Below are 22,161 nucleotides of genomic sequence, written 5' to 3' on the forward strand. Positions count from 1 at the left end.
TCTGTCAAGGACATATCCAGCTGCCAACCTTCTAAGGGTTCTCTTCTCGATTTCAGTGGTTTTTTCTGGATAACTCCGATGCTTGATATACTGCAGAATGTCGTAGTACCAAGGCTTAGTGTCTTTCACTTCTTCAATTTGGTAACAATGAGCTGGGTACTCATACGACTGCATGTTAATTGGCATCATTTCAGACTCCCCGCCAGCCTTGAATGTGGCTGCCAAGGTAGCTAAAGCGTCAGCCATTTGATTTTCTTCTCTAGGCACGTAGTGGAAGGTGACTTCGTCGAACTCTTCGAGCAGATCCAACACTAGTTTTCGGTACTCTAACAGCTTTATATCCTTGGTTTCCCACTCTTCTCGGAGCTGATAGATTACTAAGGCTGAGTCTCCATACACCCGTAAAGTCTTTATATTTTGCCCCAGTGCAGCCCGAATTCCCAAGACACATGCTTCATATTCTGCCATGTTATTGGTGCAATCAAAGTTCAGTCTGCTGGTAAATGGGTAGTGACTCCCTTCTGGGGAGATTAAAATTGCTCCGATGCCATGTCCTAGTGCGTTTGATGCCCCATCGAAGTGCATTCTCCAGGAACCGTCCGTTGAAATGCTTGCTTCCTCTAAAGATATGGCCATTAAGTCCTCATCTGGGAAATCAAAGTCCAGCGGCTCATAGCTCTCATCAGTTCTGCTTGCCAAAAAATCGGATATGGCGCTGCCTTTTACCGCTTTTTGGCTAACGTATTCGATGTCAAATTCAGACAAAAGCATCTGCCATCGGGCTAACCTTCCGGATAGAGCAGGTACACCCATCATGTATTTTAGTGGGTCTAACTTGGAAATCAGCCAAGTGGTGTGATACAACATGTATTGTCGAAGTCTTTTTGTAGCCCATATCAGGGCACAACAAACCTTCTCAATAGGAGGATATCGGACCTCGCCATCGGTGAACTTCTTGCTTAAGTAGTAGATGGCTCTTTCCTTCTTCCCAGACTCATCGTGTTGGCCCAGAACACACCCCATGGAGTTCTCGAATATGGAGAGATACAAAAACAGAGGTTTTCCTGGGATAGGGGACATCAGGACAGGAGTGTGAGACAAGTATTCTTTTACCTTCTCAAATGCAATCTGACAGTTTTTATCCCATGCTCCAGGGCTATTCTTTCGGAGGAGACGAAAGATGGGGTCACATTTGTCGGTTAACTGAGAGATGAACCGAGCTATGTAGTTTAGTCTGCCCAGAAAACCTCGGACTTCTTTTTGGGTTCGTGGTGGAGGTAGATTCTGGATAGCCTTAACCTTATCAGGATCGACCTGTATGCCTCTCCTGCTGACTATAAAGCCTAGTAGTTTTCCAGATGTTACCCCGAAGGTACACTTGCTAGGGTTTAGTCTCAGCTGGAACTTTCTCAATCTCTGGAAGAGCTTCCTCAGATTCTTGACATGTTCACTCTCGGTCTCTGCCTTGACAATCATGTCGTCGACATAAACCTCGATTTCTTTGTGCATCATGTCATGGAACAGGGTCACCATAGCTCTCTGATATGTTGCCCCAGCATTCTTTAATCCGAAAGGCATCACTTTGTAACAGAAAGTTCCCCACATTGTGACGAAAGTGGTCTTCTCCATGTCTTCGGGATGCATCTTGATCTGATTGTACCCCGAAAATCCATCCATGAATGAAAAGTAGGCGTTCCCGGCCGTATTGTCCACCAGAGTGTCTATGTGTGGCAGAGGAAAATTGTCCTTGGGACTGGCCTTATTAAGGTCCCGGTAATCGACACACATGCGTACTTTCCCGTCCTTTTTCGGCACAGGCACTATGTTGGCCACCCACTCAGGGTATTTGGCCACTTGGAGAAAACCGGCATCAAATTGCTTCTTGACTTCTTCCTTGATCTTAAGAAGCATTTCTGGTCGCATTCTTCTCAGTTTTTGCTGCACTGGTTTGAATTCTGGTTTGATTGGTAGTTTGTGAACTACCATATCTGTGTCTAGTCCCGGCATGTCTTGATACGACCAAGCAAACACATCTTCGTACTCCTGAAGTAAGGCTATCAGGTTTTTTCTTGCTTCAGTCGAAAGAGTTGTGCCGATTTTAACCTCCTTTCGATCTTCCTCAGTGCCCAAATTTAAGATTTCGATCGCCTCCTCATGTGGCAGTATTTGCTTTTCTTCTTTTTCTATCATTCTCAACAATTCGGTAGGCAAGTTGTACCCTTCTTCATTATCGCATTCTTCAAATTCCCCAAGACAAATGGTTGATTCAAAATCCACCTCCGGATCAGGGTCATTAGTGCCCACATTATTGTTATCTGGGAACCTGAAAGGAGGAAGATGTGTATGTGTGAGAGGATAATATCCCACACGGAATGGTCAAGAACTAACTTTGAGAGTAACTGGAAATGAAGTACTGGAATGAGGGAGATAGATAATAAATAAAAGAAAAATTTGTTTGCCATGGAAAAGAAAAATGCATCCTTTATTAAACTTAAACAAAACATTTATTCACCCTTACAAAAGATCACCTATTGCCCCGGGTATAGGCAAATAGGGATAGTTCGAATATTACTCTGAAAGATTCTTGTAAACCACAGGTAGTTCTTCCACCGACCAACTGCTAGGCACGAACCCATGTGGCAGAAGGCATATCCCGGATCTATCTCCGTTGTCAACATCTTCTGTGGTCACGGTATTAACGCTCAGATCTTCCAGAGCCGTTTGTAACTCGGACATGGTGGTCTCAAACACATAACCACCTGACTTAAATGTTCTGAAGAGCGGCGGGAATGTCATAGGCTTCCATTGGAGTTCGTTTCCAGTCAATCTGGCTATCCTTCTCTCCCGGTTCTTCTGGATCTCCTTTCTCTTTTCATGATAACAGGGCTGAAAACCGAGCCCAAATTGGTCTAATTTTGGGATAGGACGTACAGGGTTGATCATTCCTTGCAAACATTTTCCAAAACCTCTCCCGGTTCTTGCGCCTTGGCCTAGGGTTTGCTTGATCTCCATCCTTGTGCATTTGGAGAGTCGAGGTCTTGGGATTCTTTTTCCTTCTGCCACGAATGTGGCATTCACAAATTCCAGGGAACGGAACGAACATTCTACCGCTTCCTCGCCTACTTCGATGTATGGAGCCTCTGTGGTCACGCTTGCTACGATATCTTCCTCAGCGTTGACAATTACTAAGGCCCCATCAATGACAAATTTAACTTTCTGGTGCAACGTGAGGGTACTGCACCTGCTTGATGAATCCACGGCCTTCCCAAAAGACAGCTATAGGACGGCATGATATCCATCACAAGGAACTCAACATCATAGGTGGCTGGTCCGATGGTCAATGGTACCTCAATCTTTCCAATTACCTCTCTTTTGGTCCCATCAAATGCTCGGACCACATTCTGACAAGTCCTCATATGAGAGGTATCTACTGGTAGCCTCTTCAATGTAATCGAAGGCATCACGTTCAGGGCTGAACCATTATCGATTAAGACACTTGGTAAAGCGTGCCCCTTACAGTAGGTAGTAATATGTAACGCCTTTGTTCGGCCTCTTCCTCCGGATGGAATCTCATCATCTGAAAACGAGATGAGATTATCAGCTTGAATATTGTTCACCAGTCGATCCATCTTGCTGACTGGTATGTCTTGTGGCACGAACGTTTGATTAAGGACATTCAACAACGCTTCTCGGTGTGCTTTCGAGCTTAAAAATAGTGCTAGCATTGAAGTACGTGTAGGTAAGTTGTGGAGCTGTTCTACAATGTTGTACTCGCTGTGCTTCAAGATCTTGAGGAACTCTTTAGCTTCTTCCTCCTTTATAGGTTCATTGACGACTAGCACATCTTCTTTGAATGGCTCCAGTGGTCTTTGCCCCACTTTACTATTACCTCCTCCGGAAGTGCTCACCTGACACTCGTACTTCCATGGCACTTGCCGATTGTCCTTATATTGAAAAGGCCGCGGTGCGGAGATTACCACCTTGGCTGGTGTTCTCACTGTCATGCTTGCCTTAGGGGTAATTATCAAAGGATTACCCCTACCAAATTTTCTATCTGATGATTCTCCGGTGGCACAAACATCTGCTTCCCAAGAATCTTGAATTTCTTCGTAAAATTCCAACTCCTTTCGATCCATCATGAGCTGGACTAACAATTTGAGCTCTGGACAATCTTGCACTTTATGCCCTTCTTTGTTGTGGTAACAACAATGGTTACCATCTTCATTTTCTGTCGTATCTGGATATGGTGCAAGAAGCCCTGCCTTCACCATTTGGCTCCATACCCAAGCCAAAGGAGACTTGATCTCTGAAACACTTGATTTAACCTTCTTGCCCCCCTCGGTGGTAACGGCATTGATTCCTGTCTCCTGATGATTGGGCAAGGGATTCTGGGCGACGTTTGGTGCTCCGGAGTTAAAAGTGATCCAATTCTTGTTACGCATTCGTTGCACAAGTCTCTTGAATGCGAGACAACTTTCAATCGAATGCCCCTGCACACCGCCATGGTATTCGCAGTGGGCGCTTTCGTCATACCATTTCGGGTAAGGGGGATTTATTGGATTCATAGGATAAGGCGACACTGCATGAGTGTCGAAGAGCTGTTGGTATAATTCTTTATACGTCATGGGAATGGGGTCAAACTGTTCCCTTTCCCTTTCTCTTCTTGGTTCTCTCTGGTTCTGTCTAGAAGTACCGGATGGTACAGCTGCTGTGGAATTTGAGCTTGAGATCGTAACCCCTTTGCTGACGTTGTAGGTGTTCACATTGTTGATCTCTCGCTCCTTGTTTTTCATGGGAGGCTTTTACTGGAGTCTCCTCCCTCAATCTTCCTTGTTTAATGGCCAACTCGATCATTTCACCGGCCATGACTAAATCTGAAAAACTCCCTGACGTGATTGCTACCAAATGCCCGAAGTAAGGTGCCTTCAAGGTCTGTACAAATAGCTTTCTTGTTTCCTTTTCATCCAAGGGTGGATGAACTTGCACAGATAAATCCCTCCATCTCTGTGCGTACTGTCGGAAACTCTCATTATGTTTCTTCTCTAGGCTTTGTAGCATGACCCGGTCTGGTCTCATATCGTTGATATGCTTATACTGCTCCAAGAAAGACTTGGCTAAGTCTTTCCACGTCTTGATATGGGTTCGGCTAAGCTGGTTGTACCACCGAATAGCTGAACCGGACAGGCTCTCTTGAAAACAATGGATCAGGAGTTGGTCATTCCCGCCATATCCTGTCATCTTTCGACAGAACATAGTAATATGGGCCGAAGGGCAACTGTTCCCGTCGAACTTCTCAAACTCAGGAACTTTAAACTTTGGTGGAAGCACCAAGTCTGGAACTAGGCTTAGCTCCATTGCGTCCACTCCATAATAATCATGGTCTCCCTGGACCATCTTTATTTGATCTTCTAATATTTTTATCTTTTCTTCCATCTTTTTGGCTTTATCTTCCTCGTCAAAGTCTGGGACATTATAATCATCCGGATGATCATCAGGGATGATTGTAGAAGTTTGTATCTTCACAGCAGGTGCAACTTTCGCTTTGGTAGCGAATGAGTCCCCGGGTAGTGCTGCTTTCCCTTTAGTAGCAGATGCGTCCCCGGGTAATATTCCGGGTGAGAGAACCACTTGCGGGGTTGGTGGTATGGCCACCCCCTCGGAAGAGATGCCCCCTGATGCACTAGCTTGCTGTAGACCTGACAACTTGGCTACGATTTGGTCGACCAAGGACTCCTGATTTTTCTTGATGGACTCAAGAGTACTTTCACTGTTCTGAGCCATCTTGTCTTCTAGTTCATTTTGAAGTCTTGCCATGTGTTCTTCGATCTTCTCCATTCTGGCTTCCATTTGTCTCTTTTTTGCTCGAGTATTGTGCGGGTGATGTGTATCTGATGCTTGTGGTGGTAAGCTCGGTGTCTGAGACATATTCTGTTGGTTAATACGAATGTAAAAACATGGAAAAAAAGAAAAAAATATATATATAAAATAAACAGACATGAAATATAAAATGCAAGAAATGCAATGCATGATGTATGCAATTGGAGGCATTGATCCATAAAAGTGTTCATTATTATAAATAATCCTTATTCAGACAAAAATGTTTTATCTTTTTAGAGACATAAAAACAAATTAAAGGTACATTCGGACTAAATCCTCTAGACCCCGAACAGCTTCCAGTAGGTTGACAAGTCTTCTGCCTTCATCTGTCACTGGTTGAATGCCTTGTCGAACCACACCAGCTTCCCTTGCTAGACCGTGAAGATGACGGGCTGCTTTTTGCACTTGTTCCAGGAAATCTCGTATGGTTGCGTCTCGGGCCCTCACCCTTCGTTGTGCTTGTTCCCAACGGAAACGCCATTGTAATCCTCCGTCGAAAGGCACTATCTGAAGCTCGTTTGCTTCCCTCTTGAACCCATCTACAATAGCTTCTAACTCAGCTATTGTCTTGCCATCTTTCTCATGTTGTTTTTCTAAGTCAGCTACCCGAATTCTCAAGCGCTGGTTCTGATATTGACTATCTGCCAAGCGTCTTTGGGCAGTCTTCATCTGTTCCTTCCAAGCTTTCTCATCAGGCCCCTCAAACTTCCTTTTCAGGCTATGAGCTTCGTCTTTCCAGTATTCAGAGGTTACCTTCAACTTGGAATTATCCTTGACCTTATCCTGATACCCTTTTCTCAAGTCTTCGAGCTCAAAACGGACTCTTTTTTGTTCTTTTTCCAGTTTTTCTGCCCGATCTTTCTGAGAGTCAGCATCGAGCTTCCACTGATAACGTTCAGCTTCAAGTTCCTTTATTCTTTGCTTCAGCTCATTATTCACGGCTTCAAACTCGGTCTTGGCTATCTCGAGTTCAGAAGGGACATGCATGAGGTGCTCTTCCATGGTCCGGGTGTCATCACAGTCTGGCACCGGGATATTGTCATTCTTTCTCAATCTTCGCCACTCCATATAATCCGGAGTGAGCATGCTTCTGGCAGCTACAACATCCATCCGGAATACTTTCCTCCACGAATCGACTGCTTCTTTGATCATCTTCTTATAGCTGTCGCCGTGATACTCAAACTCTGACTTAGCCAACCCGCATGTTGCTGGGACAAACTGACGTGCTCCGTACTGTCTAAGTGCTAATAGCGGAGCATACCCGACTGCTCCCCAAAGTCCAAGTAAGGTCACAGTGTCGGAGTCACCACACCGAAAAATAACATCACTGAGGAATAACCAAGGGGCTCTCCAGACAATATCTCGGTCTTGAAGATGCGTAAAGACCTTCATCCATTTTTCTTTCGAGGCGCCTTCATGCCATTTTAAGGTAATAAATTCACCTAGAGGTGAATAGGTGGTGCTGAAACGGCGGTAGGCAACTCCGTTAGTCTTCCAGAAGTGGCTGTGAATCCAGACCTGAAGGAGCTGAATACACCCGGTAAATCTTCCTCCGCCAGTTCTTCGGCAATGGTTGAGCGATCGAAAGGTCTCGGCCAAGATGGCCGGTGTTGGGTTAACTCGTTTAGAAAGTTGCTCAAATAGTTCCACCACGGCAGCGTCAATGCACCCCAAAGCTTTCGGAAAGATAATCAAACCGTACAGACCCAGTGCAAAAAGGTCTATGGTCTTCCACTCATCAGGGTGGTTTTTCATTAGTTGCTTTATGTGGATCCATTCAATTCCTTCTCCACTGCCTCTACGCTGAGTCCGATCGATTACCCATTTCTCATCTACTCCTGCAACTTTGGCCAGTGCATTCTTGAAGGGCTGGCTTTTGATGTGTTTAATGTAGGCTCGTTCAAGCTTGATGCTTTCACAATGCAGCAGTGTAGTGTATTCTTCGATGGTAGGCACCATGTCCTCTTGGTTAAAAGTGAAGCAACTATATCCCGGGTTCCAGAATTGAATTAATGCTCGGAGTAAGGGCTCATCGGTCTTGACATGGAGCAAGAGGGCGATATCACCATATCGTTGGCTGAACTTCTGCTTTCTGTCATTCTTCCAACTGTCCCAAATGTTTCGCAGCTCCTGGACATTATTCTGTTTCAGACTGACAGCGGCATAACTAACCAGTTCTGACACATAGTTTCCCTGAAGACTGTCTCCCTTCTCTTTCTGAGCCTTCTCGGACCATAGTCGTGCCTCAGCGTTTTCAATCTCTTGTATTACAACACCTTTATCCATTAACTCGAATTATTTTGTGTATAACAAACGTTTTTTAGGGATCAATAGCCTCTTGTAATGATGCAAATGCTAGAAAACAAACACAAAGGAAAAAACGTTAGTAAAATAGAAATAGATAAAAATAAATAAAAATAAATGGTAAATGAAAAAAAAACATATAAAAAAAAGGTTAGGAAAGAAATGTCCTCGGTTTTGGAATGTGGTTTTGGGGTAGGCTCTATTTATTCAAAGTCTCCCGGCTTGGGTTCTAAAAACGGTACTCGAGTTCTCCTTGCTGGTGCCTCCTTAGGCTTACCAGACCCTTAGTCCGAAACCCATCACAGGCTTGTGTGGACTAAGTTAAACTCGAGAGGACACATTCCCTTATGCCCATACGGAGAATAAATTCACACGAAGGCATAAGGTATATGAATCCCGAAGGCTACTTGCTAGGCCCATACGGTGAATAAATTCACACGAAGGCGTCGCTTTCACCCCCACTTAAAACGGGTTCGGAGCTCGGGTTTAGAGCCATAGATGAAAATGTTTGGAAAGCTGAAATCATTAGAAAACGGTCAGTCCAACTATTTACTCGAAAAATATAATCAAAAATAAGTAATAAGGATCGAAATATTACCTTAAAATTTAAACTTACCCTTTTCGTTAAAAAGACAACTGGTAATTACCTTAGCCTGACTCACTTACCTGTGTCCCCAGCGGAGTCGCCAAGCTGTCGAAACCGTCTTTCGGTTGTGCCCCGGAATTGGGCTTCGACTTGAAAAATGTGGATTGGAGTCGCCACCGATCATTTATTTAAAAATAAATGGGTTGATCGGATACCCTATTTCTTACCTGATCTGCGTCTTACCGGAAATATGTCGGGCTCGGGAGTCGATTACAGCCAAGGAAGGATTAGCACCCTTGAACTGCCCTTTCGGTACTATGTAATTTCCAGTTGTCTTTAATTAAGAGAATTGAAAGTTAAATTAAAAGGTAAAACATCGATCTGAACTACTTACCCTTGACTGATTGAAATTCCCTTAACAATAAAGACGTTAAAGAACGAAAATAGAAAAAAAAAAAAAATAAAGGAAACAAGAATGAAGATAAAATAGAGAAAAAAAAGGGTTAATAAGCAGAGTAAACTAAATAAATGAAATATTAATAATCTACATACAACCAACGAATAAACAAATACAATGAATAAAAAGGTGATCATCAAAGAAATAAAAACAAAGTAAAGAAAAAAGGTAATCGAATAAAAACGTTTGAAATGTACACATAATAATAATAGATATATAAATAAACTATTATAAGTATATACATATATATATATATATATATATATATTAAATAATATTAAGCAAAAATAATCAATGAAGAAAAAAAAGTATACATATATAGTAATAATAACGCAAATATATATATATATATAAATTAGTAAAAAGAAGATAATAGTAATAGTTAAATTAAAAATAATATATACATATATACTAATTTGTAAAACGTAACAAAAAGTATTAATATAAAAATAAATATGAAATGCGTATATATATATATATATAGTAATAATATTAAAAATAATAATAATAATTATTATAAAATAAAAAATAAAAACGAAGTAACATGACTAAATTGAAGAAAACCTTGATTGAAGGTCGAATTCAAAAGAGAATGGGGTTTAAAAATCGGATTTGGGGGGTAAAATGGAAGTTTTAGGAATCAGAGGGTCACAAGGCATAGTTTACCCTTAATATAACAGAAACACGCAGCATTTAACTCAACCAAACGCTTTGAAATTCATTTCATCCTCCTCTCTCTCGCCGAAATGTCCCTTCTTCCCCTCTCTCCATCCTCTCCTCAGTTCATCGAGGATGAAGAACACAGCCGTGGGTCTCGATGAACCCAGAACACGGCCACCGTACGCCGCCTCGCCGTCACCGTTAAACGGCGCCGGCCGTCGTTCATCGGCGGCAAAACTCGCGTTTTTATATATTTTTTTTGAAATCTCGAAAGCTTTTTGGAATTCCTTTCTAAAAACAAAGATTGTTTTTCAAAAATCGACTAGAAAAAACGTAGATCTGAAATTTTTCTTTTTGAAAAACAAAGGGCCTCCCTTTCGTTCCTCGGCCGAATGGTTCTTGGTGATTCAAAAACTCAACAATAGCGGCATGCAAGCAGTGCAAGGGAACCGAATCGACAAACAAAGGTAAAAGCGATACCTTTTATTTATTTCTCTTTCGAAATTTACAAGAGATTTGCTAGTTTCCTGTGTTTTCTTGTGTACCCTCTCGTAATGCTTGTGTATCTCGTGTGTGTGAAATTGTGTGAAAATGACTGTGTATGGGCTCACGTGTAAACTCTCTCTGTAAATCTTGTGCTCTCCCTTTTCTGTGTCCTAGTTACATGTTTTTATAATGGAAATAACTAGGAGTTTCATTCCAAATGAAACACTGACATCTTGTGTTTGTTGGTGTGTTGGTGATGTTGAGGCGAGAAACCCGGCAGTGGACTCGGTGGGTTGTTGTCGTGGCGTTTGAATGCTTGACCAAGGGACTCGGCCGAGCATTGAGGCAACGGATGCAGCGCCGCTTGGAATGCTAGCTGGAAACCCTAGCTCGTGTGTATGTTTAGGATTTGGGTTGGACTAGGGCATCTTGTTGGGCCCCGTATAAACCGATCTTGGGCCTGACACAAAAAATAAAATAAATAAAAATAAAAATAAAATGTAAATATGTAGTATAGTTTTGCAATAATGTATATTAATCAAAAGTATATTATAAAAATAAAAGGGATGAAATTTGGTGTCTTCAATACTCATACTATATATTTATTTGTTCGAATTCAAATTCTCTTTAGAAAACAATATTTTTTTTTGCTATTAAGATCATTCAATGAATTTAGTAGAAAAAAAATATGTTTCTCCGATGGACTGAGATTAATCGAAAACCCAACCCAAAACCTGCCGATTCTTTCAAATGCCATACCCTCTCGAGGATTCCCATCAAGGACCTCCTCTATTGCAAGAGATTCTTCTGTTTCACTTACGATCCTCCACCTTTCTCGATCACCCCTTTGCATCCTATTCAATACTGTCCCCACCCAAATATGGTCCAAATGGTCTCCAGTTAGCCCACGTTGAAGCCAGTGGTGCAAGATTCTCAATTTTACAAGTTGGGTCAGTTTTATACGATGGACCCAATTTTGGGCGAATTTATTAGAACCCAACCACCTGATAAAGATAGGGATGGAGGTGACATTGGGTTGGGGACAAAATTGGCTCAATATCATAGGCGGGTTAATTTTTAGCTTAATACGGTATCATATATTTTACTTTAGGAACTACGATATTTACTATAGTAATTTAAAATTCATCATGTGGGTATAATGATTTTCAATAAAATATATTTTTTATTAGAATTTGTCACTCAAATATGACAAAATTCTAATAAAAATATATATTTTTGAAATTTATCATCTCGATGTGATGAATTTGAATAAAAAAAATATTATTTGAATAAACTCATTATGTAAGTTTGACGAGTTTATCTTATACTGTAATATTTATCGTAGATCTCGAATTAATTTTAAAGATAACGTAATGGGCTAAATTTTTTACTCACCTTGCCTATTGGGTGAATTTTACCGACATGTGGACTGTCAGTAACCGATACAAACTTCTGCAAAGCTGTCATCTAAGTGATGAACTTAATAACTTTTTATCCATATTAATCTTTTAATATTTTTTTCGATTTGAGTTTTGACTTATACAGACAATAATAGAATAATTACTCAATTTTTTTTTATATAAATTTCAGGTGATTACGTCACGTGACATATATAATCATAGAACGAGTATAAAAATTCATTTTCAACAACTAAATTAAGAAAGATGACAAGGTCAAGGACTAATATGAAAAAATCAGGGACCAAGTTACAAAAAGTAAAAAGTTCAAGGGCATAACGTAACATTTTTATAACAAACCGGAGCCATCACGATCACTGCGATTGGGTGAGGTGCCATGCTGTCCGTCATGCTTGCTTCTTTCCTACGACTGATTCTAATTACTAAAATTTATATATATTGAAAATTTGGTAACTGTAGATGCGAATTTCACGAGGCTGGTTGAAATTTTAGTTTAAAAGCTCACACACATCCTCTTCGCTCCACATTCTATACACTTCGCACTCTCTCTCGATTTCTTTGTATTTTTTTTGTTATTGTTATCAATTATCATCACTGTTGTTTCCCAATGGAAAAACTGGATCACATCAAATCTCACCTTCCTTCGCCTTCGCTTTCTCAAATCAGGTACGTTTCTTTGATTCATTTCTGTGGTTTTCATTTATTTTCTCGGAGAATTTTTAATTAACGATGATATTGGTAATGGTAATGGTAATGGTAATGGTAATGATAATTCTGCTATTTGATGATTTCGCAGTGAAAATGAGAAAAATGGATTCATCAACCTCGTCTCCCGCTATCTCAGGTAATGTCTCCGTTTCAATTCAAGCCTTTTTTTTTCCTATTTTCTTTTATCGTTGTTAGATTTTGAATTCTGATATTGAAAATGGCGATTAAATTGTTTTAAAAAAAAGTGGAGAAGAGCAGCATGTAGAATGGAGCAAGATCCAAACACCGACTGACAAAGTGGTTGTTCCTTATGACGCATTGGCTCCGGTTCCTGAAGGTGATTATCTAATATGATTTTAATCCATTCAAACAAAAAGTGAAAGTGTAGATCGACTTTCGTTTTATCTAATGAGTAAATCTAAATGCAGATCCAGCTGAAACTAAGAAGCTATTGGACAAACTTGTTGTTCTAAAGCTTAATGGTGGCTTGGGGACAACTATGGGATGCACTGGTCCTAAGTATGCTCTTATTATTCCTAATCATTCACAAGTAATTATTTTTATGTTTTGTGATGCTTAGTAACACAATTATCTAATGGTTCCTTTGTTTGATTTTTTCTGAGAACAGATCTGTCATTCAAGTGCGCAGTGGATGCACGTTTCTTGATCTAATTGTTTCTCAGATTCTGGTTATAAATTTTCCTTCCCTTATAAGTCGTTGATTCTCGTTTCTGTCTTACGTTATAAGATGCAACTCATTTAGTATGTCTTTTTCCTTGGTTTGATCAGAATCTTAATACGAAATACGGATGTAGCGTTCCATTGGTGCTGATGAACTCATTCAATACTCATGAGGACACAATGAAGGTTTCTTTCTGGATCTATATAACTTATTTCCTTTACCTCAGCCGATTTATATTTATTTCCAGCAGCATTCGATCTAAATTTCATATAATTCTTGTTCAATGCAGATTGTCGAAAATTACGCCAATGTAAACCTTAAAATTCATATCTTTAATCAGGTTGATATATTGAATTTCACCTTCTCAAGATTCAATTTAGACTCAACAACATAAAACAGATAACCATTTCTTATATTCTATTATCTCTGATTTCTCCCCTGATTTCTTGGATTTGCAAAGAGCCAATATCCTCGTCTGGTTGCGGAAGATTTTACTCCATTTCCTTGCAAAGGCCAGCCTGGCAAGGATGGATGGTAAACTTTTTGTTCTATTTGCTTCTTTTTTGCTTAATCTAGTCAGTCCATTATGGTAAGGATGCATGTCAATACTATTTTTCTTTGATCTACTGCTGTCATTTTATATGCCTTCATTATCAGTTGTGAATACTATTTTGAGCTACTTAGCTTCATCTGAATTTACAATCTATTTGCCCCGTTTTGTAAAACCACTGTTATATTTTGAAGCTTTGAAGTGTTCTTATAAAGGGAAGGATGTATCATAAAGGGAAAGTGGTTAGTTTTAATTCAAGAAAGTATGGGAATTCAAGTGACATTAATATTTAGAGTTTCGGAATTTTCTTACAGTATTCATGAGCCAGACCTCATTCCTAAGAAAAGCGTTAATTGTGTTTGTTGTTTTCAAATATGACCTATGAATTTATGTATATATTTTTTAAAATGATGTATGTTTCTTAATTTAACACATCCACAAGACAGTTGAAGAGGGTCGGAGTTTTTGAAAATGAAGGATAAGGTTTTCACTGGATTCTGTATGCTGTAATGGTGGATTAAGTTATTGGATTTCTTCTCAAAGTTGCATCTATATTTTCTATAATGTTCCATCTTTGCACCCACTTGGATGGTTCATAATGAATAAATTTACTTATTCCAGTTCTTTTAGTTATCTTCACTTATTGCATTGATTAGCTTTGTGAATTATTGGAGCAATTGACTTTTCTTTTTCCTTTTTGAATTGCTTGTTTGATGGTAATCTCTTTACTCGAGCATTTTTCTGGATGAAGGTATCCTCCCGGTCATGGTGACCTGTTCCAATCTCTAAAGAACAGTGGCAAGCTTGATACTTTTTTATCAGAGGTTGTGACTGCAATGCAATGTGATCTTTTTCCAAAACAATTGATGAATAAGTTCTTTCTGCTAAGTTATTTATTTTTCATTGTTCCTTACAGGGCAAGGAGTACGTGTTTGTTGCCAACTCAGACAACTTGGGTGCTCTTGTTGACTTGAGTATCCTCATCTTGATTTCCAGTGAATTTAGCTTTTTTACTTATAATACAACTTGGGTGCTACTATTGAGTTGAATATCGTCGTTTTTTTCCCCGACAATGTCAGTCCTTGACAGGTGCTCTAGAAATATTGAACCATTTGATCCAGAACAAGAATGAATATTGCATGGAGGTACAGGAAGAGAACTATAAGCTGTGCTATTTTGGTTTTCCTAGCTTTGTGATTATTGCTATATTACTTTTGTTTTTGTAGGTGACACCCAAAACCTTAGCTGATGTGAAGGGTGGTACTCTTATTTCTTACGAAGGAAAAGTTCAGGTATGAAATGAGCTCTTATTTGCTTTTAGAAAATTTTCTTTCATTCCTCTCTCCATTTGTTAACAGAAGTTATCTGAGGTTTTAAAGATAAACTTCCTATCTTGCTTTTAAGCACCAAATATAGGAATGTGGAGAATAATAACTGTTTCACATTTTTTATGATAATGGCTTGGTAAACAAATGCATAAACAACCTCATACTAGAACTTTGTTAGTAGATTTTCCTATTGTAGTAACCTATTTACTGTTTGTAGCAACAAATGCATAAACAGTAATTGCAGTTATACCAGAAGAATTTACTGCTTAATGGTGATCATGATAATAGCCTATTTTAGTGCTTAATGGTGAATCACCAACCGAGAAAGAAAACGAATGTTTCCAACTATAACTATTTTTTCCTCTTCCCCGGTTGAGAGGAAGAGAAAAGACTGAAATTAGACATTAACTGATATGGTTTTATTCATTTGTGTGATTCAGCTCCTTGAAATTGCACAAGTTCCTGATGCACATGTGAGTTATTCGTTTTCCATCTTTCTTTTTCTACTAGTTCTGCACCATTGTCATACACTAAAACATACTCAAAAGATAAATATTTTTCAGGTTTATTGCTGATACATTCTCTTTGTAACAGGTCAATGAATTCAAGTCCATAGAGAAATTCAAAATTTTTAATACAAACAATTTGTAAGTTGCCCTTCGTCAAAATAATGTCAACTGCTTATTGGTTTGGCACAAATGATTTATTTATCTACAGGTGGGTGAACCTGAAAGCAATAAAGAGGCTTGTGGAAGCTGATGCACTCAAGATGGAGATCATTCCAAACCCAAAGGTTTGCATCTTTCTTTACCTTTACCATGTTGCCTCTGGTAGAATTCCCATTTCTGAATAACAAAATTGGCTGCAGGAGGTCGATGGAGTCAAAGTTCTTCAACTGGAAACTGCAGCCGGTGCAGCAATCAGGGTATAAATTGTACTGTTCACAGTTATGATGCATTGTAATGTTGAAAAAAAATGGTCTAATTGTGTTATTTCCCTGCGTAAACAAGTTCTTTGATCACGCTATTGGTATCAACGTACCTCGATCAAGATTCCTTCCGGTGAAGGCGACATCGGATTTGCTTCTAGTCCAGGTTATTTTCCTCTTCCTCTAACACTGCACCATGGAATCTGGATAGTAATCACAAGATTCCTTAACACATCCTCGTATTTTCTTCCGCAGTCCGATCTTTACACCTTAGCCGATGGCAACGTCAGCCGTAACAGTGCTAGAGCAAATCCTGAAAACCCATCCATCGAATTGGGGCCTGAATTCAAGAAGGTAAGTACCAGCCGTGTTGATCTTGCACTTCCATAGTTCCATATCAAAGCTGCTGTTTCCACGCTGATATTTTTTAATTTGCTCAACAGGTTAGCAACTTCTTAAGCCGGTTCAAGTCAATCCCAAGCATCATTGATCTCGACAGCCTCAGCGTGAGTGGTGATGTGTGGTTTGGTGCTAATATTGTTCTCAAGGTATTTTTTTCACCCTCCGGTTGGTCATTCATCGTACAATCAGGGATGGATAGAAGGGAACGGACAGAACGATCGTCTCTTTCGAAAATTTCAAATTTTTATATAATTTAAATTCATCTCCCTAACATTATATCATATCATGCGCCTATCTCTGCACAGGGGAAAGTGAAAATTGTTGCAAAAGAGGGAGTAAAGTTGGAGATTACGGATGGAGCCGTGCTGGCAAACAAGGTAAACACAGCGGAAAGAGGATGGATGAGATTCGATCTTTTCCTTATTTTGCCATTACCGGGATTTGATTTTGTATTTTGCTAATCGTGTGTAATTTCTTTTATGGCTAGGAAATCAATGGCCCCGAAGACTTATAAAGGTTGAATGTTTGGTCTTGCAATGGAGGGTCCATTTTATGTCGGAAAATAAAACCATTGGTCTGATGCCATAGAACTTTGGTTCACTTCATTTTTTTTATCTTACATTATTTACTAATTTTATTATATATTTATTTACTTTCACCGTATATTTAGATTTTATCATTTAAAGATCTATTTATTATTGATAATGTCGATGCGTTTAACAGGAGAGAAACGTCGTGGGATTTGGTATGGATTATTAGAGATGTTATATTAATGGTTGAATAGTTAAATAATTCAAATTTAGCTTCTAGCTTATTATTTTATAACAATATATTACTTTCAGTGAATATATATATATATATATATATATATATATATATATATATATATATTTTAAAAACTCCTATATTTAAACACTTGAGTCTAGTGTTGTTACTGAGACAGATAAGTTGCGAGTTACTCAATATCGTTAAAAATTGATAAATACTCGACTCAAATAGATTTGACTTGAGTTTTTAACGAGTTGAAACGAGATATTTGATATTCAACTCGAAAAATTTGTGAGGAACTCGAAAATATAATATATTAAGATTTTATATTTTTTAAAAATAAATTATTAATAATATTATATTTATGTGTTGATTAAGGTTTTCCATGGTTCAAGTTTGTATTTGAGTTTGATGCTTCAATCGAGTTAAATTTAAGATTTTTTTATTTCGAGCTTTTACTAAATTCAATTCATGATTTTGAGTTTGAGTCGAATTTAAAAATTTTAGACTTACAAATTTTTAAATCAAGTTAAACTTCATTTTAAAATTTTCGAATTAAATTAAACTCAACAATTTTCGAACTTAAGTCCGTGTCTGTATCCATACCAAAACCTATATTAAGATACACAGTACCCTATAAAACTCAATCCAATCAAACATAAAATATAAATATAATAAAAAAATTAAAATATATTCAATTGAAATTTTCATACCCTATACACATTACTAAAATGAGCCTCCGCCTCTAGTATTTTCTCTTGGTCTCCTTCAGCTTGTGGCTTACACCGTATACCCTTACGCGCCACGCCTCTCTTCCTCACTTAATCTCACATTGTCGCCAGCTCTGGCCCTCTTCCACTCTGCAGCTCAACTGTACATTGGGTGGGTAATGACTCTTGTTGATTTCTTTATATTTTCTCTGTCTTTTCTATTTTGTGAACTTTTGGGCTTTATTGTTTTATTTCTTAATATCTTTTGATTCTACCATCTCAGTATTGCAACTAAACGTTTGCTTTAAATTTTGTTACTTTGTTTCTCTTTGATGGTTGCTTTTTCTTCTAGCTGAAATTTGACCTAAACGTCTATTTTGTGGCAGTAGTTTGAGAAAGTTTGAATCCTGTAAAGGGGGAAAACCAATATGCGTTCATGGACAGCGGCGGAGCCGGACACGGTGATGAAGAATCGATTAGTAGGGTTCCTACTATGGCAGTCGATTCTAAGTAGTTTGATTTACTTAGCTTTCACGATGACGCTCGTGTACTGGCGCTCCCTCACTGCAATCTTCATCTCCTTTTTCAGTTTTCATCTCTCCCAGCTGCTCTTCTCTGTGTCCCTCTCTACCGTCTTATCTCCCCAGCCTAAATTTAGACGCGTTCTGCTGGCGCTGCTGGCCGTGGCGGCTGTTTCGGGTTCTCTCTCGGCAGTGTCCCTTTGTGGGGTCAATGGAAGAGTGGGGTTTAAGGGTTTTTCTTTGGGGTTGATCTTTGCCGTTTTTTATATTTATAAGAGGCGATGGGTATTGCAGTTCCCCATTATTCAGGTGAATTGATGTTGCTAGTGTTTTTTGTTCTAAATTGTTTATTTAAATCTGCTTTATGACTTCGGTTTTTTTCTTTTTTGCTCTATGTCGACAGCGACCCCTTTTCTTTAGCTTCAAGATGGGGATCCATTCTGCCATTGTTAGAGCATTAAAGCTTTCTGCTGCAGCTTATCTATTTTCAGCTCTGCTGTTGGCATTTCTGCCACACGATTTTAGCATCGATCTCGAGCTCGGGAACTTTTTTGCTCTACATATAGTCGCTTATGCTGCCGGCTTTTGTATGTTTCTTTGTTGGGAGTTGACTCACCATTTGCATCAGGTTGGTTCGAAACAAGTCAAAATTATTATCATTTCGTACACATTGTGTGATTAAAGTTCAAATTACTGTTATTTTTTACACTTTTAGGCCAAGTAAATCACCTTTCTAATGCCTAGACATATTCTCTTTGACCTATAGAGCTTCTTTGTGAATGAAGAAATCGTGATATAGTTGTCGTATTCGGAAGAGGATTAAATCACCATAGCTGTTTTGCTCTCAACTATTTGTAGTTTACCGAATCTCGTCTGCTAGGGCTTTTGGCATGGTGTTTCCACTTTCTTGTCTGTGCTCAAAATGCTAAACCAATATCTTCTTCTTTGTTAATGTTTCACAGTTACTGCTTTTTTTAATATAATTTTTCTTTTCACTTATATTCATGTTCTATTATAGGCGCTACATACAAAAAGGTTCATATTTGCACCACCAAAAGGATCTGCAGCAGCAGAAACTAATCCAAGTGAGCCTCTCCTAGCTGCATTAGAGGAGACCTCTCCAGCTTCCCTTCTGAAATATCTTGCATACCTTGATCTTTGTATGGTTTGTGAGAACAATGTTGACTACTGGCGTCGAGCTGCCTTCTTCGAAGAAACTGGTGAGACTTACAAAAGAGTTGCAGCTGTATGCTTGAGACCTTTGGAGCAACTTGCATCAAAGTTGGTCCAAGGTCTTGAAGGTTCTTCAGATGATAGAACATGCTCAATATCTGACCAATTGCAGTCGTCAACTGACCGCCAGAATTCAAAATGCTCAGAACTAATGAACGACTTCCAGGTATGACACCATTTTATAGAATCGGGCATGCATTCATTCCACATGTTCTTCATGTAGGACCATTACACTGCAATGATAGAGTCCAAACATGAACTTGAAGTTAATTGCATAATGTTTTGTTTATTTATGTAATTTGTTCATTTACGATTATAAAGAGGAGTAACACAAAGCTTTGATGGCTGAAAAGAAGGAAAGGGAAGGGCAAATTAATTGTATAATGTTATGTGATATGATATAATAAATTGATCTCCAAGTCATTCACCTTATGTGCAATACATATTTGGATATTTAAACTAAGTATGATCTTCCAAATCATATAGAAAACTTAAAAATGTTTTAACATGTTCGAGTTGGACAAATATTCGTATCCAACACTCACTTCCATCTCCGGGTTACTAGGTATGTTTTTCTACACGACTTTGCTTTGTAGGTTTATTTGCTTAAATGCTTTTGTTGTGGGTTCGCTTGGTGTTCTTGTTTCGTGTGGTTGCTTGCTAAGTGTATATATAACTTTATTACATATCAAGAACATTGAAGGCTGTGGAGCATTGCTTTTTGAGGCTAATTGTGCTCATCCGAGGTTCTTTTTCAGCTTTTCTCTGGGGGATTTGAGCAATCTAGATCGATTAATTTGTATTGTAACCGAACAAGCCAAATTTAATAATCATTTGGTGTTGCCTTTTTACAGATATACACATGGTCTGCTCGAGCAGTTGCTTCCTTGACTGCACACTCACGAAAAGAAGACAGATTCGGAGTTGCTCAACTCTCAGGTAGCAATGCTGCTGTAATCTCAACGCTCATAGCTTCTTTGCTTGCTGTTGAAACGTTGATGGGGAAAAAAACAAGCTTGCAACCGTCTCATAATTTGATGGGAGCATTCGGGACAAAATCGGCTGTGTTCAGTGGCGGAAGAAGAGATGTTAGAGCTGGAAAAAGGAGAGATGACCCACTATATGCAAAAGCATACGCCATGGCTGATGTTTTAAGGACTTCAATTTACTGCATCGTGTCAGCTTTCCACCCTGAGATGCTGGCAAGTGCCAAAGCAGGCCTTCTCGAGAAGGATTGGATCGGTAGTGGCAAACCTCCGTTCGGAACTCGTGAGTTGCTGTCGCAGAAATTGCATCTTTTCCTAGACTTCCAAGCAAGTTGAACGATTATAACCCGAAAAAGAGAGAGTAGAAAATGTTGTTTCAGAGGATTGACTGTTGGCATATCTCCTATTCGGGTCCCTCGTCCCTTTGCCGGTGCTTTTGACGGAGCAAATCAGCCGTCGTGGAAATTAACCAAATGTGAGGACTATAGGTGCTTTTTCCATTTCGATTTCTACGAAAGAAAGACTCGTAAGGTTTTTGTGTTGCTGCATTATGCTATGATGAAGCGTCTCACATGATACGAATTGATTGCCATATTTTGTTACAATTGCAAAGTTTTGATATTCAATATTTGAGAATGGTTTCGGTTCGGATAGACTTTCGGGTTTCAGTTCGGATACCCGTATAATTGTTTTGCTGTGTACATTTATGTATATATCCTTATAAATTTGGAGAGAATAAATTATGAACAGCTGAAATCCTAATACGTGGTATTAAGTGACGAGTACAAAAACGACTATACCCAATAAATACAACATATTTAAAACCAAATATTCCATATTATGTGTTGTTTAAAGTATTATTTGTCCTTTGATTCTATTGTATTCAGAAAAAGAAAAGCTTTTAACCAATAAGATTATACTACGTGACACTTCCATCAAAAATAGTATATATTCAAGTCTAATGATGATGCAAATATAACGTCGAATCTTTTTATCAAAATATTATTTTATTTAGATCGTTTTAGGGTTATTTTAATTGAAGTATATTCAGATTACATATTATTAGTTGATTTATTTATGTATTATAATATATCTATCATATTTTTTGACAAATAGATTTATTATAATTATTATTAATGATGCCTTCTATATTTACAAGATGAAAAAAATGCAAACAAAATCAAATCTTGTACTCATCTTAATCCCACACAACTCATAGTGCAATCATATAAAACATTATTATAAATAAATAAAACTAACGTATATGCCGGGAAAATAACGTCATCAATAGAGAAAGTCCGGTTCACGCTCTCAATGATTCAGTCGGTTTGAGACCGGTAAGCCAACCGAACCGGGGGAAACCGAAGCGTACCGGACCGAGAAAGCCCGAAACCCTCCGTACCCGTAATTGGCGTCTTCCGAATCCCCGATCTGACCTTTATCGAAATTCAAAGCGTAACTCAAAGGATCGTAACGGAATCGTCCGTGCCTACCGCTGCTACCGCTTTTGTTCCGGTTGAATCTCCTTATAAAAGTCTTCCACCGGGGAGCGGCGAC

At 38.8% G+C, this 22,161-nt stretch overlaps 2 protein-coding genes across 3 annotated transcripts; both read left to right on the top strand.

The window, feature by feature from the left end:
* The first annotated feature begins 12,380 nt into the window (after positions 1 to 12,380).
* LOC120209046 (UTP--glucose-1-phosphate uridylyltransferase-like) lies at positions 12,381 to 16,949 on the top strand. The gene is made up of 21 exons (XM_039208130.1): positions 12,381 to 12,454; positions 12,585 to 12,632; positions 12,742 to 12,833; positions 12,925 to 13,015; positions 13,125 to 13,185; positions 13,286 to 13,363; positions 13,468 to 13,518; positions 13,639 to 13,712; positions 14,480 to 14,552; positions 14,645 to 14,702; positions 14,827 to 14,873; positions 14,955 to 15,020; positions 15,497 to 15,529; positions 15,651 to 15,703; positions 15,774 to 15,849; positions 15,925 to 15,981; positions 16,067 to 16,150; positions 16,240 to 16,338; positions 16,428 to 16,532; positions 16,692 to 16,763; positions 16,874 to 16,949. Exons 1-21 carry the CDS (start codon positions 12,396 to 12,398, stop codon positions 16,898 to 16,900), a joined length of 1,404 nt encoding a protein of 467 aa, XP_039064061.1. The 5' UTR covers positions 12,381 to 12,395; the 3' UTR covers positions 16,901 to 16,949.
* A 984-nt stretch (positions 16,950 to 17,933) lies between these two features.
* On the top strand, positions 17,934 to 21,201 carry LOC120209047. Of its 2 annotated transcripts, none has more exons than XM_039208131.1 (5): positions 17,934 to 18,036; positions 18,254 to 18,694; positions 18,789 to 19,013; positions 19,404 to 19,784; positions 20,473 to 21,201. In XM_039208131.1, the coding sequence occupies exons 2-5, from the start codon at positions 18,293 to 18,295 to the stop codon at positions 20,938 to 20,940; spliced, it is 1,476 nt and encodes a 491-aa protein (XP_039064062.1). In that variant the 5' UTR covers positions 17,934 to 18,036; positions 18,254 to 18,292; the 3' UTR covers positions 20,941 to 21,201. The 2 variants fall into 2 exon arrangements, with proteins under 2 accessions (XP_039064062.1, XP_039064063.1); XM_039208132.1 differs by having other exon boundaries at positions 17,943 to 18,036; positions 18,251 to 18,694.
* Positions 21,202 to 22,161: the final 960 nt, after the last annotated feature.

The sequence above is a fragment of the Hibiscus syriacus genome, unplaced genomic scaffold, assembly GCF_006381635.1.
Source record: "Hibiscus syriacus cultivar Baekdansim isolate YM2019G1 unplaced genomic scaffold, ASM638163v2 tig00018070_pilon, whole genome shotgun sequence".
Taxonomy (NCBI): Eukaryota; Viridiplantae; Streptophyta; class Magnoliopsida; order Malvales; family Malvaceae; genus Hibiscus; species Hibiscus syriacus.